General features: G+C 39.8%; 1 protein-coding gene across 2 annotated transcripts in view; it reads left to right on the top strand.

The window, feature by feature from the left end:
* bcl11aa (BCL11 transcription factor A a) overlaps nucleotides 1–13,389 on the top strand; it is a 50,886-nt gene extending 37,497 nt beyond the window's left edge. For both annotated transcript variants that reach the window (XM_026310093.1, XM_026310092.1), the window contains exon 3: nucleotides 7,692–13,389. In XM_026310093.1, coding sequence (XP_026165878.1) covers nucleotides 7,692–9,937 — 2,246 coding nt within the window. In that variant the 3' untranslated portion in view covers nucleotides 9,938–13,389. The remainder of the gene's footprint in view (nucleotides 1–7,691) is intronic.
* Nucleotides 13,390–19,329: the final 5,940 nt, after the last annotated feature.

Below are 19,329 nucleotides of genomic sequence, written 5' to 3'. Positions count from 1 at the left end.
ACACACACACGCACACACACACACACACACACACACACAAATATATTACTGGTGTAAGAGTAGCAGACAGCGTAGTTTGTAGCCTAGCAGGGATTCTACACAGTGACAGAAGGTATTGATATATCACACACACACACACACCCACACACGCACACACACACACACCCACACACGCACACACACACACACACACACATAGGGACAGACAATATTGATATTTTTGCTCATCTACCTCAAGTGTATAGCTGTTCAGCTGAATCTACACAGACACATCCATGCACACACAGCATGAAATCACACAAGCTCAATAATCCATTGTTGTATTTGTTAATTCAAATGCAGTCACAGTTTTTCCATAAAAATACCAGATCATTGTTGTCATTCCTGGAGAATCCTATTTGCAAAGCCCATTTGGAACTATTTTTGGTTAAACTTGTATAGATTCACATAGATCATTTTAGATTTTCACTTTGATCATCAATATATAATATATACATTTTTTAATTGAATATTTGATTAAAGTTGTATAAAATTTCTAGAATTTCAATCTTCATGTCACAGAATTTTATAGTGGTGCAAAGAACAGTTAATACTTGTACTGAAGATGTGAAGATATTCTCAGATACATTAGGGCCTTGTAGTTACCAATCAGTATGTTTCCATGTATGCTAGTATGCTAGAATTTTGAATATCCTGGAAATCTACATAAGCCATCACCCTGCTTTTGATAAACACAACCATGCCAGTTGGAATATTACTATAAATAATACTCTGGTTTCCTCCCACAGTCCAAAAACATGTATGTTAGGTTGATTGGTGACTCTAAATTGCCCATAGGAGTGAGTGTGAGTGTGTGAGGTTGTTTGTCTCTATGTGGCCCTGTGATGGACTGGTGACCTGTCCAGGGTGGACCCCTGCCTTTCACCCAAAGAGAGCTGGGATAGGCTCCAGCTGATCCCTGTGACCCTGGTTAGGAAAAAGCGGGTATAGATGATGGATGGATGGATGGATGGAGGTAAGTGGACTCATGTTACTTAAGGAGTCAAACACATTTCACAGATGCAGATGATCACAAACATAGATCATTCAAACAGGGAGATGAAAAAACAGGTTTCTTCTATTTTAAAACCAACTGGACTCCTAAAGGCGATACTAAGAAATGTTTTTCTATGTAGATGTAATGGCTCTCTTATGGCTAATAAAGAATCTCAAAACAGGAGTACATCTTGCAGTCTACAGTGCATCTTAATGCTTAAAAGAAAATAGAATGTATCAATGTACTGTTTTCTACAGGCAAAAATGCGTATATCTGTTGTGAATGGCCAACTGATAGGCAGATTAAAAAGAACTCAGTGTTTTTAGTATCTTTGTAGTTTGGTAGAAATGAACCATACAACAGAGAATAGAATGGCGAGCTTGAAAGCAATGTTCAATCTTTTCCTGCTTTTAAAATCACTGCATGAAAAGGAAAGTTTCAAAAATTGTCTAATGTGGTTTCCCACAAATCCACGGTTAAAAAGCAGGTGTCAGATGCTGGTATACAGACACATCTTTGAAGCATAATGCAAACACAACTGAACATTTATGAGATGCAGAAATAAGTTTAGTTTATACCAATACATATACAGTATACTCATTCCTTCATGTGGGAAGGTTGCCAATACTTGGCAGATACAAGCCCTTCTCTTTCTCCTTATTCATATATTGTAAGTCAGTTCCTGTAGTTTGTCATCCCCCTTTAATGACTGCACAACTATTCTTTGCATCAAGATTGACAGATTGTTGTAACCACAAGGTTTGAGGAAGTTGCTTTGATCTAACTGCGGACTCATAGCCAGTAATAGAAGCTGATTTCCTTCCAAGCAGAGCACTGCTTTTTTTTTTTGAGCAATTTCAGGCATGTTATTTGACTACATTGCTCCCCTCAGTGAGCGGACAGGAAACCAGCTGCCACTGTTTGCGTTCCAATTGTTTGCTTCCAGTTAGTAAGAAAGCTTGGGCATAGAGGGGAAAATAATTGGGGGAGATGATAGTACAGATTCTTCTTTCTGGAGCACACTGTAAGTTGTTTCAGGATTTAGCTCAGTGCATTGGTATTGGTATGGTACAGTTTATGGTACCAAAATAGACAATTCCAGGAGTTGCACAAGAATTTAATAGGTTTTTTGTCCTATATTTCATATGGGAAATATAACTGTCTTGATTTGTAACTTGACCACCATGCATTTTTTTAGTTTAACCAACAAAGTTGTGGAATTGTTTCATATACATGCCCAAGGGTCATTGAATTTACCCTACTCAACTCAACAAGAACATGCAGTTTGGAAAATATAACATGAAAACAACCATAATTAGGGCAACAAGATTTTCACATAACAATGGTATGGTAAGGTTCTTTGAGGTAGTACAGACTATTGGAATAGAAAGGGAACGCCACAGCTGTTGAACTTAAGTGGGTGATGATGGAGCGAAGACAGAGGGGTGAAGCTGGGCTATGTCAGTGGAGTTGATAATGTCCATGTCCTGCAGAAATCATTTGAAAGTAATTTCCTCTGGTATGATTTGCTCTCAGTCATGAAAGAGTTTTTTCTTAAATGGGGAAGTGTATCAGTTTCATGAGATATGAGTGTTGATCAGCAAGCACTAAATTTCTATATGGATTATAACAGGACACAGATACTATTCACACACATTGCCAAAGGCTGTGTTTTTCTTCTTGAGCACACAATCCTTAATGTTTGAGGCAGTCACATGAACAAGAAACTAACAAAGCACTATCTAAATGAAAGTGGCAATAACTCAACATATTTCTTCATGTGTTCTAACAAATGCCTTGCGAAAAGTAATGACAGTGAAAAGTGAAATGTCCAGGTATCCCTTTAAGGTAAAGGAGGAGGTGATCAGGGGTGACTGGTGATGCCTAGATGTAAATATAAGCAGCAGATCCTGAAAGCCTGAGGCTTAGATGGAAATCCCAAATTGTATTAGGGGACATTGTCCCTAACTCCCAGTATGCGTACCTAATCCTGTTTCAGTGATGTTCCATTACCTCAATTACCATCATCTCACCCAGAGGTGGACTCAGCCAAGGACACAACAGGAGAGCCACCGATGGGTGGAAAAAGAGGAAGGAGGAGGTAGGGAGGAAGGGCTGCAAAGAAAGAGCCCTAAATGTAGAATGGAAGAGAAGAGATAGTCATAGAAGGAAGGCAGTTATATAAAAGAGGTAATAATATATATATATATATATTAGACTGGTAAAATAGTGGTAGGTCTGTCCCAGCCTGCAGCCACGGCCTGGTATCCATTTTTGTTCCCAGCTGGTGTGAGAGGGATGTAATAGTTGCAGTCCCACTAATAAATAGGACAGAATGACTGGCTGAAGAACAGGCAGTTTTTCATGCTGACATTCTGAGGTACATTCAGGAATCTTATCATGTAAATGTGTTAGACCTAATCACTGTCTCTTTAAAACACACTCTTAAGGTCCCATGTATTGCAGGTCCAACATGCACAGGTGAACATATGGATGTTTGTGGACATGGGCAGTTGACATAATGGACACTTGTAGACAGTCTTGTGTCCTATTTTAGGCATTTTAACACTCAGCAAGAGGCGTACACGTCACATCAATATCACTGAGGCATTTAAAACTGTGTTGGATGCTTTATATGCATCTTGGCCCTAATGCCCTTTATGTGCAATGTGCCTTCTCAGTTTTGTGCATTGGCTTTATTTCAGCTTGGACAACCACAGGATCATATCCTTTTACGAGGGATGAATAGAACAAGAGGATGTTGCTGCACACACATTCACTCTCTCTCTCACACACACGCATGAAACATGAGCCAAGTGTCCTTACTGCCTCCCTCTCCCATCTAGCACCACATAAGTGTGCAGGCAATGCCCTTGGCTTAATAGGGCTTAATGCCTGCACTTGTCACTGTAGCATGGCTCATATTGAGTGTTAGGACATTTCTGAGACTATGTGTGTGTTCTCTGTAGTCTCACTAGTGGCTGTATGGCTTTGACATTTACCCTAGGTATAGAATTGGATGATATTATTTACCCCCATCTCCTACTTCCTTCTCCCTGTTCCCTCCATGGAACTTCTGTATTCAAACTAAAAAGTTGCATTCATCACATCTATCTAAACTTAAACAGGAAAGATTACTTCTATGTCTTTCGTTCTCTTTCTCTGACTCTATCTGTCTTCATCTCCCATTCTCCATTCTGCTACCTCACTTCATTTTTCTACCTCAGAGTAGTGGAGAGTTTGCCTAATGAAGTGGCTGATGGGAGTATATTACAGAGAGACAGAGTGGAGCAGTCGCCTACTCTAAAATCCATTAACCTTACCATTTCAATCAGGTGCAGACAAGTCTGAGCTGAGTCTGAGTCAAAAAGGAGCATATTAGCTTAAGAGTTACACCGTTGTGCCTTGCACTTGTTTTGCTCACCTTTAGTTGAAAACACAAATTCTCTTTTTTTTTTTTTGTATTATCATTTATGCACAAGCTCACAAGCCTTTTTTTCATGAACTGGTACAATTTTCTTGCTTTATTTAGTTGAAATTCAAGGAGGACAGAACAAAATCCTAGGCCCCAGGCATATGCAGCTTCAGTGGGTCTTCTTACCCTTTCAGTACCAGCAAATATATAGTAACTGAATTTCTATAGGTACTTGGTACATGTATTTCTTGAAAGTTCTCTTATTCAGTATTAGCAGCAGTGCAAACATCCTTTTGGGACCATTTTTTATGCAATTGCAAGTTCCATAACATATTAAGGCATGTAATCATTACAGAGCAAAAATGAGCTTGTATTGTCAGGGAGAGTATGTTTATATATTAAAATCTACACATTTATTTGGCCTGAATATTACCGTTTTAGTGACTTTGTCATGTTTAAAACTACTGTTTGGAAATGTTACTGTTTTATGTAGAGTAGAAGAAAGGTAGATCACCAATCCATGTATATGGTCAATGAAGGACTGCCACAAAGCTGGATAAATGATGGTAAAATGTGTTAAAAAGGAAAACTCATTTCCTAATTTACAGAAAAGTGCTGTCTTTATTGTCCGTGCTTTCAGTGTTCAGGACTGGAGTGAATCAACCACATGGAAAAAGATGAATAAATAAATAAAGCCTCCCTGGTCCTGATAATGCAAATGATATTCACATGTTTGATCTGATGCAGGTGGCCACAATTAGTGGTAATTTGTGCCGATTCTAATGATCCATAATTTAGCTGGCTTTCCAAACTGTTGGTCATGTGGTATAAGTGTGTTTGTGTGTACCGTAGGGAGAGAGAGAGGGGTGGTCAAAAATTAAAAGAAGGAAAATCAACTAAGGGGAAGAATCTTCAACCAAACACCAATATGCATAGATGGACAGGGTGCACACGCTTAATCACAGTCACATGCTTAGTTTATAATGACACACTATACTTTCTACGAATTGGTCGAGGCAGATGGCCGCCCAAACTGAGCCTGGTTCTGCTGGAGGTTTTTCTTCTGTTAAAGGGAGTTTTTCTTCTCCATTGTCACCAAGTGCTGCTCATATGGGATTTGTTGAGTTTTTCTTTTTTGTGATTTTGTGATTGTGATTTGGCGCTAAACTAAATCAACTGAAATAAACTGAAACTGAATAAAAATGTATGCTTTGTCAATCCATAATGTTGTGAAGGAAGCCCCATCACAAAAGAAAAATAGTCTGTCTTTTTTACATACACACTTACAAGCACATATACAAATATTTCCTTAGCAAAAACCTCTACAGCTCTCTGGGTTTTTGCAATTTGCAGTGTTGGAATGTATAAAAGCTTCCATGTAAACCACATCCTTTTAGTATTAGCATTAATTTGGCATATTCATTGTCAGTAATTAACCAGTGATATATCTGAATTTTGTGTATATTTTTGCAACCAAACTTACCCTTTTCCATTTTAATGGGATGTTTTTTAAATTTTTTGTTCAAAAACCTTTACACCCAAATAGCTTTTTACCTAAAATGACACCTGTTTCCAATACTACAGAATTTTTCAGTTAATTATGCATTGCAATTTTGGACATTTGTATATCTTCATATAATTCTTGTGGTTAAAAAATTGTTATGTTACTGCCATAAATATTTCTACCCATGATTAGGATGTGTCTCTGAATTTGAATCTAGAATTTAAAAGAGATAATTTTTACATAGTGCATGCATCTTGAAGGATCAAATAATTAGTTTATCCTCTGAATGTTCCTGTTAGTTTTTTGTTCAGGAATAGAGTAAGGGTTTAACTTTTGACCTTAGTTCAGTTGCATTACTGACTGTGATAGTGACATAAAAAGACTTAACTGCTGCTTTAAAGAATGTTTCCATTAGGTTTCATGTTGCATTTTGTCAAATGTCCTGACATTGCACTGTGTTTAACAGTAGAAGGCTCTGAATGGCAGTGACAGGTTAATTTGTCATCTAATCTTGTAATCGAGCTGATGGCCATCCGTTTGGCCTCCTAATGAGACTGTGCATGCATTGCGCATCCCACTACAGGTCTTCATCGCTGAGGCTATTCAGAAGCAAATATTGTTTTAAATGTTCCACTTGTTGTGATCTCAGTGCAATCGGCATGCTCACCGAGGGAAAAAAGCTTTGATGCATGGGTTATTTTTCTATTTCAGTTGGAACCTTAATGTTTTTACACTCTTACTGTTTTACTTTCCTCAGGTGGGGGTGTTCTTTGTGTGAGAATGAGTCAGTGAGTGAATGGGTATGTGTATGTACATTTGTCTGTGGGGTAATAGGCAGTGGTAGGAGTATGAGCTCTGCATTACTCTGGGATAGAGTGTATGCGAATAAACTGTCATATTTGTTGTTTTTCTATTGATTTGTTGTCCAAATAATAAATATTTTCTGACAGGTATTTACTTATTAGGTAACATTTTGAAACAAAATCATCTTAATACTTAATAAGCCTAATACTTACAGTAGAACAGCATTTCCTGGTTTCTCAGATATTCTACATATGTTTTTATGTATTTATGCTACTGCTACAGAAATAAGGGAACAGTAATTTTCACCTCTGAAGGATTCTTACTTTTGCCTCTTCTGTCAATGTGTATATGTGCTTTTGTCAGCGAGCCTCTGTTTTGATAGATCAGTAGGAAGTGAGATTCCACTGGGACAGCCCTGTTTCTTTGTTCTCCTGCTGACAATGGAGGACTCACAGTCAGTCTAAAGGGACAAATTATGTCCCAGAGCAGTCTGTGAGAAGAACAAATGCATAAACACACAGACTACTTCTCACATGCTACTCATGTGGGGCATAACCTCAATAAGAGCAACTGTTGTATTTGTAAAGCCCTTAACACCATGTGCTGACCACTTTTTAAAAGCTATAACAGTTAGGCTGACGTTCCATATAAAAGGGTGGTTCAGCCAAGATGAACACAATTATCCTTCATGAGTTCACTCTGTACACTGTACTATTTATGTGTTACTGTGGTAGTGTTTTCAAATAAACACTACTGCAGTATTTGAGAATCTGAAACACTGAATTATGTATAAGAATATCAGGGTACAAGGATTCCTAATATTGTTTCTTACAGTAATATGTGACAGAAAGTCTAGATAATGGTAAATGTTTTTAATGGATTGTTCAGTTTTAACTCTTCCTAATCGGTTTATTTCTCCTCTGTCATAACAGGTAAGGAGGAACCGACCACCTATACCTGCACGACATGTAAGCAGTCATATGGTAGCGCCTGGTTCTTGCTGCAGCATGCACAGAACACCCATGGTTTCCGCATCTACCTGGAAAGTGAACATGGCAGCCCTCTTACGCCACGCATGGGTGGGCCTTCTTCCTTGGGTGGGGGTGCAGACTGCCCTTCTCAGCCTCCTCTCCACGGCCTCCATTTGCCTCCTGATGCAAGCCCCTTCAATCTCCTTCGCATCCCTGGTTCGGGCTCAGGTGGTAGGGACAGTGTTGGAGCAGGGGGTGGAATTGGCGCTGCTGGCACTGCTGGTGGGGGCCATCATCAGCGTTTCCCTCCCACACCACCTCTCTTCAGTCCCCCTCCAAGGAACCACCTGGACCCTCACCACCTGAGCCCAGAGGAGCTGGCGCTGGCAGCCCACCACCCGAGTGCCTTTGACAGGGTGCTGCGTCTCAATCCTCCTCTGCCCTTGGACCCCCCTCCAACAATGGACTTCTCACGGCGGCTACGGGAGCTGGCGGGCAACACCTCAGGGTCCACTCCCCCATTATCCCCCAGTCGGCCCAGCCCAATGCAGCGCTTACTCCAGCCATTCCAGACGGGAGGTGGAAGTGGAGGAACAGGAGGTGCAGGGAGCAGTAAACCTCCATATCTTGCTACCCCACCCCCTCTTCCAGGCTCCATGCAGTCACCTGTGGGCTCTCAGACCACTCCTACTACCCCTCTCCCCTCATCAGGGGCAACAACCTCCTCCACCACCCCCATGAAATCAAAGTGTTGTGAGTTTTGTGGAAAGGCTTTCAAGTTTCAGAGTAATCTAATAGTGCACCGACGCAGCCACACAGGAGAGAAGCCGTACAAATGTCATCTGTGTGATCACGCTTGTACGCAGGCTAGCAAACTAAAGCGCCACATGAAGACACACATGCACAAATCCTCCTCGCCAAACACAGGCAAGTCTGAAGATGGTCTCTCAACAGCTTCATCTCCAGAGCCTGGCACCAGTGAACACATGGGTAGCGCAAGCAATGCCCTTAAGTCAGTTGTGGCCAAGCTGAAAAGTGAAAATAACCGTATGCTTCGAGAGAATGGTGAGGAGGAGGAGGAGGAGGAGGAAGAGGAAGAAGAAGAGGAGGAGGAAGAGGAGGAGGAGGAGGAAGAGGAAGAGGAGGGAGAGGAGGAAGAAGAACAAAATGGTGAGAGAGCAGCAAGAAGAAACAATAGTTACCACTTTGGTTTGAATCTTGACGCAGCACGTCAACATGAAAACAATGGCAGTATTGGAAGCCGACTGGGAGCAGTGGCTGATGAGGGGTCCATCCCTCGCTCACTTCCTGAGGTAATGCAGGGTATGGGTCTGGCTGCCAGCATGCAACATTTCAGTGAAGCCCTAAACGCACACAAACGGAATGCGATGGCCCAGGAGAATCACCTGCACCACCACCTCAACCGAGATCATCACCACAATCGTGAGATGTGTGATGGGGGCTCAGTGCTGGAAACAGATCGTGGGGAGGAGGGCTCTGTCTCGACAGTGAATGGGCGAGGAGCATCCCCCAATGAATCTGCCTCTGTTGGACTCTCTAAGAAACTGCTTCTGGGTAGCCCCAGTCCACTCAGTCCTTTCTCCAAACGCATAAAGCTTGAAAAGGAATTTGACCTGCCCACTCCCACAATCCCTAACACAGAGAACGTCTACTCCCAGTGGCTGGCTGGCTATGCTGCCTCTCGACAACTCAAGGACCCTTTTCTGAACTTTGGAGATTCCAGACAATCGCCCTTCGCCTCTTCGTCTGAACATTCTTCAGAGAATGGCAGCCTGCGTTTCTCAACCCCTCCGGGGGAACTGGATGGTGGGATGTCAGGCCGCAGTGGTACAGGCAGTGGGGGCAGTACACCACACCTTGGAGGCCCTGGGAGGCCCAGTTCCAAGGACGGTCGTAGGAGTGATACTTGTGAGTATTGTGGCAAGGTGTTCAAGAACTGCAGTAATCTGACAGTGCATAGGCGCAGCCACACAGGAGAGAGACCATACAAATGTGAGCTGTGCAATTATGCCTGTGCCCAGAGCTCCAAACTTACACGCCACATGAAGACCCATGGTCAGGTGGGCAAAGACGTGTACAAGTGTGAAATTTGTCAGATGCCCTTCAGTGTCTACAGCACCTTGGAGAAACACATGAAAAAATGGCACAGTGACCGTCCTTTGAGTACCGAAATAAAATCAGAGTAGAAGGCCGAACTATGGGACCTTTTCCCCACAGCTATGTGCGCCATCAGTCCCCTGTTTATTCCCAGCTCCTTGTAGATTTGCCCCAACCCCAACACTCCACTTTCGCCACTCTGGTGGAAGCTTAAGACCATGTGCTCTGCACCAGCACACCCCGTTTCCATTATCCATTGAATGCATGATCTGTATCGGGGCAATACTCTTGCATTGACGCAAAACTTCGAGCCTTTCTCTTGTGCAATAATTTACATGTTGTGTACTATTTTCTTTTTTGAGTTTTCCTTTTCCATTTTTAAGAATTAGTCAGCATGCATAGTATGTTTTTGCTATTCAAAAAAAAAAAAAAGAAATGAACTTGTCCCTGGTTGGTTAGTTGTTGAGTAAATGTGTTGCTGTTTTTCTCTTGTTCTGTTTTTTCCTTTTTATTATTCAAAAAGAGAAAAGACAAGAAAGATACATCCATGCTGCATACATTCTGTAACACATATCATGTACAGTTTTGTTTTGTAACATGGAAAATGAACAGTCTGACTTGACCCTCTTCTTACAACCCTGGAAATGCACTTATCCTGATCTTTCTAAAAGACACAATATTCCCACAGGGTTAAAGAAATCATGCATTAGCTTGTTGACTACAGTGAAAGTCATGACAGCCTTCAAATTTCTTTCAAAAAGACAAGTGTGCGCTAAATATTCAATTTGTACTATTATTTGGCTGAATTAAAAGAGTGCCTTTAATTTCTCAAGTCTGCATTGGCCATAATCTTATCTGGTATAAGTTTGGGGTCACACTAGATAAAGCTAAAAGGTTTATGCCACCCATGGAAGGTCCTTGCATCAAGCACCTGACTGCTCAAATGGACTGTGACAACTCATGATGAAAGATCAGACAGTACTCGTAAGTCATCATTTAGCTACATATTACATGTTCGATAGGCTATCTTTAATATGTGGATTTCATGGAAAGCATGGTACAAGCAGTATTGTGTATATCTGAATTATTTGTAGTTTTGGTTCTGGTAAGGAGGTACTTTTAAGATAAAGGTAATCTGTAATGTACAATCCTGAACTTGAGGGATACAGCGCATGGCTGAGAAGTGTCATGTTTCTGCATTAGCACAAACCTACAACGCTGCTTCGATATGTCAGTGTGTGGAACAATGCATAAAGTAATATATGAGCTATGAAGCTAACTTTCTTTGAGAGCATTGGAATAATTACAAGCTAGACAGACAGAAAGCTACACAGAACTGGAGGCTACGTACATATTATGGGACTCAGACACAACATTTTTAGTACCAAAACAGGGTCAAAAACTATGAATTGCAGAAGCAGAAAGAATTGTAGAAAACATATATGTACTCCAGGGCTCTTGGAAAGCGTGAAAATGTGATCATTTTAATCAGGATGCACAGGCAGGGCACTTTTTTTTGTTTCCTGTTGCTTTTTCACTCAAAACAACAGTGTTTTTCTCTTGTTTCATTCAAGCTGTTCATAGTATTGCACTTGTCACTCTGCCTGAGAGTCTCAACATCTCTCTTGCATTTTCCCATATTGATGCAATGTTGGTACATAGGTTGAGCCTAAAAGCTAGATTGTCATTTGTAAGACATGAAATGCACAGTTTTCCCAGTTTACTCTGATGGGGAACATTCTTAAAAGACTGTCAGATGACAAGGGTTCCATTGCTAAAAGCAGAAAAAGAAAACACATAATCTGTTGTCAGCAACTCCAGCTTCATGACCCTTGACCTCTCTACTCTTTCCATTTCACCTTTGACCATTTGTCAGTTTGTTACCCCTAGAAACTCCAATACTTTGCCTGGCCTCAAATTCCCCGTCTTTCAAGGTCTGTAAATTTAAAGACTTCATATGAGTTACATAAGTTATCAGTGCAAAACAGATCAGCTCCGCAGCAGCAAACATCCACATTTTTAAGGAGCTGTACTCTAACATCGTCATCTACATCTGACTAAATTTATAGACCTGGATGGCTAGAATATAAACACTCAAATCTTGTTACTTACAATGAGATAATCAGTTTTTGTATAAATCTTCCTTTAATTATAGACATGAAATCAAACATTTTTGCAAATAACACCTCATTATCTTAGGGGAAACTGTATTTAAGTTTGTTGTCGTTTCTCTTTTCATCTGTGTCTTGGTGGTGTTCAAGACTGATCACAGTATATATGACATGATTACAAAAAAGATGAAAAAGCAAACAAAAAAATCTGTGATGGTTTTATATTTTATTTTGCCTTGGCTCTTCACAGCTCTTCAGGTTGAAATACAATTTGCATTGGGGAAAGGATTAAGATTATATATGAATATATAATAAAGAACTTAAAATATAGGAAAATGCACACTCATGTCAATTCCTATGCTTAAACACATTTATGGTCTACTTTTTCTGTATTTCTAGAATTGTATTTGAATTCAATGTTCACTTAGAGTAGGCACTATAGTATTTATATTGAGGCTCGTATTTTTAACTGTTGCTTGTTCTCTCTAAAGGTATCTACTGTACCTTTTTTTGGTAGTGGAAAAAAATCCCAAGCTGCCACGGTATATTTTTTTAATTTGGCAGGATAATATAGTGCAAATTATTTGTATGTTTAAAGAAATAAAAGTAAAAAAACCCATAAAAAAGCAGCTAAAGTATGTGGCATTGGGAGGCATTGTGGGCCATCAGATGGCAGCCTCTCTGTTTCCTGTCCACAGAAGTGGTTGTACATATCTTCTTTGGTTTTTCGTTCGGACCTCCTTCCTCCACCCCCTCGCTGCCATTCTTGTATGCAGTAATACAAGCTGACGTCGGCCTGTTCTGTTGTGTGCTTCTGTCTCTCTCACCCCTCCCACCTGACTACATTCCAACATCAAGAAGAGAGGAGGAAAAAAAAACTTCATATGCAGTACATGGATTACAAAAAAAAAGCGTCAAAATAAATACATTTAAAAAGAAATTAAATGTTTTGCAGTTTTTTTCATTGCCAAATATTAAATGGTGCTTTATATTTAGATTGGGTACACTTTCATATGCAAAGCATATTTAAAAATGACCCGGGGGACGTGGAGAAGCCTGCTTGAGTTGAAACTTTTTTGTAAATGGCAATGTGGAATATTTTGTTATCAGCCTTTTCTATTCCTGTTCTGAGAGCTGTTGTTGTAACTTGAACTTGAACTTTATCTTTTACTATAGGAGTTACTATTTATTAACTATATGCTCTGTTCAATACAGAGACATGGAATGGATCCTTATTTTTGATTTCTTTTATTTTATTTTTTACTTTTGGTTCTAATAAAATAGTTTTGATTTTTTTTTTTTATTTTGTAATGGTGGCCGATGGTCATTTGACAAACCTAGCATTTTTATTTCTGATGTACTTGTTTGGGGTCTCTGTTCAGTTGTATTGGGAAAACCACTGTCTGTGTTTTCTGGCAGATGTCTGCATAATCCTGTTCACACACCCATTTTGTCCCTTTATCAAAAAACAATTAATAAAAAAATGAAAGTATAACGGCACTTGTCGCTTTTCTTCATGGTGTAAATTATCTCAAGTGTGTGTGCATGAGTATGTGAGCATCTAACCACACCCAACTCCCACTCAACCCTAGATCCCATACGTTTTACCTACAACTCAAAAGTTGTTTAATGTATAGCCCCCTCATATCATTATCTTATTTCTCTAGATGGCATTTATTTGTCATAAATCATATCCAATGGAAGTAAACTGTGTGTGTGTGTGTGTTTTGGATGTTGGCAGTGACCTGTTCAGAGTGTTTCTTAACATGCTTTGAGGGCTTGTGCTGTTGCTTGAGCTGAGTGAACTCGGCCCTCAGCCCAATCTCACCAAAGCTGTTGGCTTTGTATTACATGTACAGGTGCATTTGCAAGTCAACTCCCAGAACCTGACTGCAGTGTCATCCTACAGTCTGTTGGTCAGGGCAGACACAAATGTCCACTGTACCATTTTCAGACAGACAACACATCCATACTGCGCATGTCATTCTAGTACAGTGGAGTATCTGTTGCTGTTACTTGTGTACCCTCACATATGCATACAGACACACACAAACACACACACACACACGCACACACGCATGCACACACACACACACACACACACACACACAGAGTTCGGTATATGAACACATTCTCCCACAGAATGTACTTAAGTAAATATCATTATGTCGTTCTGTTTGCTATGCAGTCATAAAGGCTCATAAAGCTGTCAGGATCAATCAACTGTGTCAGCTCACAAACACATACACACACAATGCATCTCCTAAGATTCAATAATTTAGATGTAATATAGTGTGAGGAATCTAGTCATTAAGTAAAGAATACACAACACATTTTATATAAGATTGTTAAAAGAAAATATTTCAGTTGTATTTCAATTGTAATACACAGTCTGACTTTCCTGCTAAAACTGAAAACTGCTCCTGAATTTCAGTATTTTTATATATTATTATAATTATATTATACTAATACTTAGAGCAATGGAGTAACACTTTCTTTTGCTCCTGCTGAGGTGCCCTTGGGGAACATGTGCAGAGGAGAGCAGTGGAAGTTGTGGTTGTACTGGGCAACTCACAGGTGTGTGATTGTTCAAACTTTGAGTGTAAAGCAGTCTGTTACTGAAAAGAGTACAGAACGCTGTCAAATTTACCTGGTAGAAAAAAAGGTTACAAAAGGTCACATAGAACATGCATGACTTAAACAATAACTTTTCATTTATGGAAGTTAGTCTGTCACGATATCTTGATAACTCAAGACCCAGTGTCTCTGAGGAAGACTCAGTGTTTCAACAGGTGTATTTGTGGGTGTAATATATTGGAAGACTGTAATTATTCTACATCTCAGGACTGTCAAGTACCAGCAGTTTTCTCCTTACTCCCTGTTAAACAACTAGCGACAGCAGCAACTAGCCACTGGCAGCACTGTCTGGCCAAGTAAAACAAATCAGCAGCATAGTTTTTTCATGTCCTCTCTTTCTCTCTTTGTATCTATGCCCTCTCCCGCTCTCTCTATTTCTGTAATAAATTCATTGTGTTATAAATCCATGAAGCATTTAGGCCTTTTCTGCTTTACTGGGGCTCTCTTGTACTGGTTTTATGTGAAAAGTGTAATGCATTTGTCACCGTTATAAAATCTATACAACCATGACCTGCAGTCCCCCATAAACTCCTATGGATTTGTTTTTGGCCTGCAGGGTTTTAACAATAAGAGATTCTCCAAAGACTTTAAAAAGCATGTTTTCACACAGTTTTTGTCACTGTATGGCCTTGGCACAACACTGTTTCAATGTAGTTTAGATAAAGGCGAGGAATGTACATGTGTGTGTGCGCGCACGTGCGTGGGTATGTATGTTTTGTCTGTCTTGCTACTGAGTGTGCTTTCGTATCAGTGTACATATTGTGCTATGCCACAGAAGTGCATTTTGTCTCACCTCCATCTGCCGTAGAGAGCAGTGGATGTTTCTATACATATCGAGCGGATTAGTACATGCTGACCACTGTGGTCTATAGGAACTGTCTGCAAAGTAAATGCCTCTTACTGTAATGGACAATCGTTGAACATTACTTAGCACATATAATGGCCACAAGGCTTGTCCAGCATGTAAAAAAATTTCAATCAAAGACAGTAAAGGAATAATGCATAGACATTGACCGCCTTTGACCACAATGCACTTAATGCCCGTGTGTAGGAGTTACAGTTTAAGAGCAGCAGAATGAACATCTGTGCAATCACTGGAGATGAAAATAAACTGCATCTCTGACCTGGAATCAGTTTGTGGTGGTGACACCATTTGATTAACCCGAACAAGCTACAAGCCAAGCAAAAAACTGGTGGAAACATGCAAGATACACAAAAGAGCAATAGCCCTTCAGGGATATGTCTTGTTTACATCATATTTTTAGTAAGGTGCAATAAGTCATAATAGCGGTCTGAGATGTTAACTTCTCAGTCATCCCAGTAATCATGCTGAAAAGTAAGAACAGTACAACTATGGCATTATTGATGAAGGAAGCTGTGATGGATGTTTACAATGGACAGTTTGTAAAATCATATTATGAGCAAGAATTTTGCTCTTAAGTTGTTATGGTGCAAATGATTTTAGCTTCTCTTGCATCAATCACTACATTAACATCGAATGTGTTCTTGGTCAACACTATGGCTTGCCAGGTTTTTTTAAATTTTTTTGCAACCCCTTCATTTATTTGAATCCAATTGCATTGGTCTCATGTGGTGGTTACTGAAATAAAAGTTTTTTTCACAGTGCTGTGTCTATTGGAATGTGGTCAACAATATGGAGGGTAAAAACCTGATTGCCTCCTTATATCTCAGGTACTACCTTGTTAGTAAAAATGAACATTTCTATCCAGAACAATGGGAAAAACTATTAAAATAAGATTTTAAAAAGTGGTGTACTGTAAACTGTACTCACAACAACTGCAGTATGACAACATACATTAATCCTGAGTTAATGTCACAGAGTAAAAGTTGATATATTTTGATCCAAAAATAAATAAAGCTGTAATAAAATACAATGTGCAGGAATGTACTACATTCCAAAGCTATTTGTCATAAGTGGACTGACAAACACAAGTAGGTCTTAAGTATAAAGACCATCTTAAGCTTAAATCATACCCTCTCTGTCACCAAACAATGGAAGGCGGCTAAAACACTGATGGCGGGGATTTATCCCAATGAAACTAAAAGTGCCAGCCTTGTTTGATATGAGTACTGAAAAATACTGTAGAATGTTTTAATCTTTTAAAATTGTTCAGAGCTGAAGTAAGTAAGTAAAACACCAGACTTCATGTGTCTGTTGTGCCATTGTTTTATCTGACCTTGCTGATGTTGTCATGCTGTAGCCACAATGCTCTGTTTTGACTATTCAAAGATCACACTGAAAAACATGTCCACGTTATTTCATCTTGTGTTTAAAGTCATTTTCCTGTATTCCATGCTGCTAATGTAAAAATGCTTTGGAATCTGAAATGAAATCTACTGTGCAGTTGATCAGTCACTACTCACTGACAGTATTATTGCCACAATCATCAGTGATGTTTCAATCAGTATTAAGAATAGTAATTATACAACCCCCACCACACACATGCTCACACACAGCAAAGCTGAGCCACAAGAGGTAAAAGTCTACTGACAGATCATCAGTGCTGGAATATAAAGTGTCTAAAAGGCAAACCAACCAGCAACAGTGTGGTTATTTTTCTTTTTCTCTTCTCGTGTCTCCCACCAACCCTGTCCTGTTCACATCCTTATTAGATGCCTTAAAATAGATTGTGTGCAGTTTTGTTACTAAGAATGTGTAGGGTTAAGGAAGCCAGGAGAGGGGAGGGCTGTGCAGGGTCATCAGGTCAGAGAGCAGGCTCAAATGAGAAAGAAAGCTCCCTCCCTTCCTTTTCTACCCTTTTCATTCTTCCATTCTTTCACTCCACCCTGAACCCAGTCTGAAGTTCAAATTCATTGCCAAAGTGATTGTGAATGGATGAAAGAATGAATGAATGGGAGTATGGGGGAGGGTAAGGGAGTGAAACTTGTCAAATATATATTCTATATATGTGTGTGTGTGTGTGTGTGTGGTGGTTAAATGATTAACTTCTGCACAGATATTACAAACATTTGCCCATAAATTACAATTTTATGTTAAATGTATAACTTCAAACAATACAGCTCTAACATAGATTTATATTTTATCCCAGATATTTAAAAAATAGACAATGTATTCATTAGATAAACTTTACAAAATGGAATTAAGCATAATGCTAACGGTACAGTTGTTCAATCTAACACCAGCTGCTTCCTCCAATTACAGCTATAAACAGTTTATGATGTCTTATGAGTGCTACTTGAAGGACAGTGTTATTTCTTGGCCATTTGGGCTGGTTTCATTGTTGTAACACAGTGAAGTAAAGAGCCACTAAACACCAAATGTAGCTTTATAAACTGCTTTTTTACACTGTGGCTGAAAAACTGAAAAAAAAAAGATCTCACTCATTGACTGCAAGATGATGTTCTGTGTTATATCATCCTCCCCTGACTGCGTTCTAACCCCAAGACCTCACTGTGAGGGCTATATTGTGCTTGGATCCTCCAGGGTCATGAAGGGCCTCTCTCTGATCTTTGACCCCAGAAAGAAGCTTCATGGCCTGGCTGGGCCAGTGGAAAATCCCTGGGGCCTGAGCTGGATCAAAGGATGTCCAGGAAAGACATGGATTATCAGCGTGAATTTGTAAGGGAGTGCTAGTGTGTACATGCACGTGCCCTGGCAATGCATGCCTGTCTTGTGTAACCACACACACACATATATATATATATATATATAAATATACACACACACACACACACACTAACTTAAACACACACAGAGGTTATGAAGGTTAATTGCAGCTACACAGATGAAGACGTTGGGTTCCCTTTGCTGGAAAACTGTTTGTTTGCACGTCTGTGAGAGACAGGGAGAGACAACAAGAAAGAGAGAGATGAGACACAACATAAAGTTGAGATGTACTAAGACAGGCATGCACGCACACACACACACACACACACACACACACACACTCACACACAGGGGTAAGGGGAGACTGTTTGCTAGGTTGTTATGTCTGGATCCAATATGTTTCTGTGACCCTCCTGCATGTCTACAAGCCCGTTACTACACACACACACTACTCTTCTATTCTTTCTTTTAATCTCCTCCACTCCTTTCCTTCTGTGTGTTCATATGTGTGTGAAAGGTCAAAGTTCAACCTGTGGGTTTGAGGGTTGGGTACCACATGACTGAACACCTTTGTTGCTCGCTGCAGGGGGAACACTAAATGTCTGGGGGTTTATTTGGTATGTTGTGTCTAGTTCAGAGTCACATTGAGCACCGAAAACACTTAAAGCCCCACCTCTATTTATTCCAGTCGGGTTTTGATGTCTGCTGCATTCCGTGTGATCGTATGGAAACAGTTAAACACCTCACAAATAAAGTCACACACAATAGCCCCATGTTGGGATTTTTATTTATTTATTTTTTTCACAACAGCTGCAAGGGTAGTCAGTTGGTAGAGCTGCAGTGAAACCAGCCTCACCTTGCCTGCAGAAAATGCTCTCACTTGAATAAATTTCATTAGTCTGGCTTTATGAAGTTTTATTGACTAATAGAGTTCAATATAAAATCAGGGAAAATCAGAACATTTGTGATTATTTTGGAACAATGATCACATTTAAAGAATTGTTGCTTTATAGCTAGAACCACATAAAGCCTTAAGTTCAAAGTTCACTGCTTCCACTGAAGGAGTCCTATTCAAAGCTTTGAGTGATGATTTAAGAGATACAAACAGAAACTAATTAGATCTTTTTTTTTCTTTTACATACAA

The sequence above is a fragment of the Mastacembelus armatus genome, chromosome 15, assembly GCF_900324485.2.
Source record: "Mastacembelus armatus chromosome 15, fMasArm1.2, whole genome shotgun sequence".
Lineage (NCBI taxonomy): Eukaryota > Metazoa > Chordata > Actinopteri > Synbranchiformes > Mastacembelidae > Mastacembelus > Mastacembelus armatus.
Note: the sequence above shows the minus strand (reverse complement) of the source record. Positions and strands in the feature narration are given on the sequence as shown.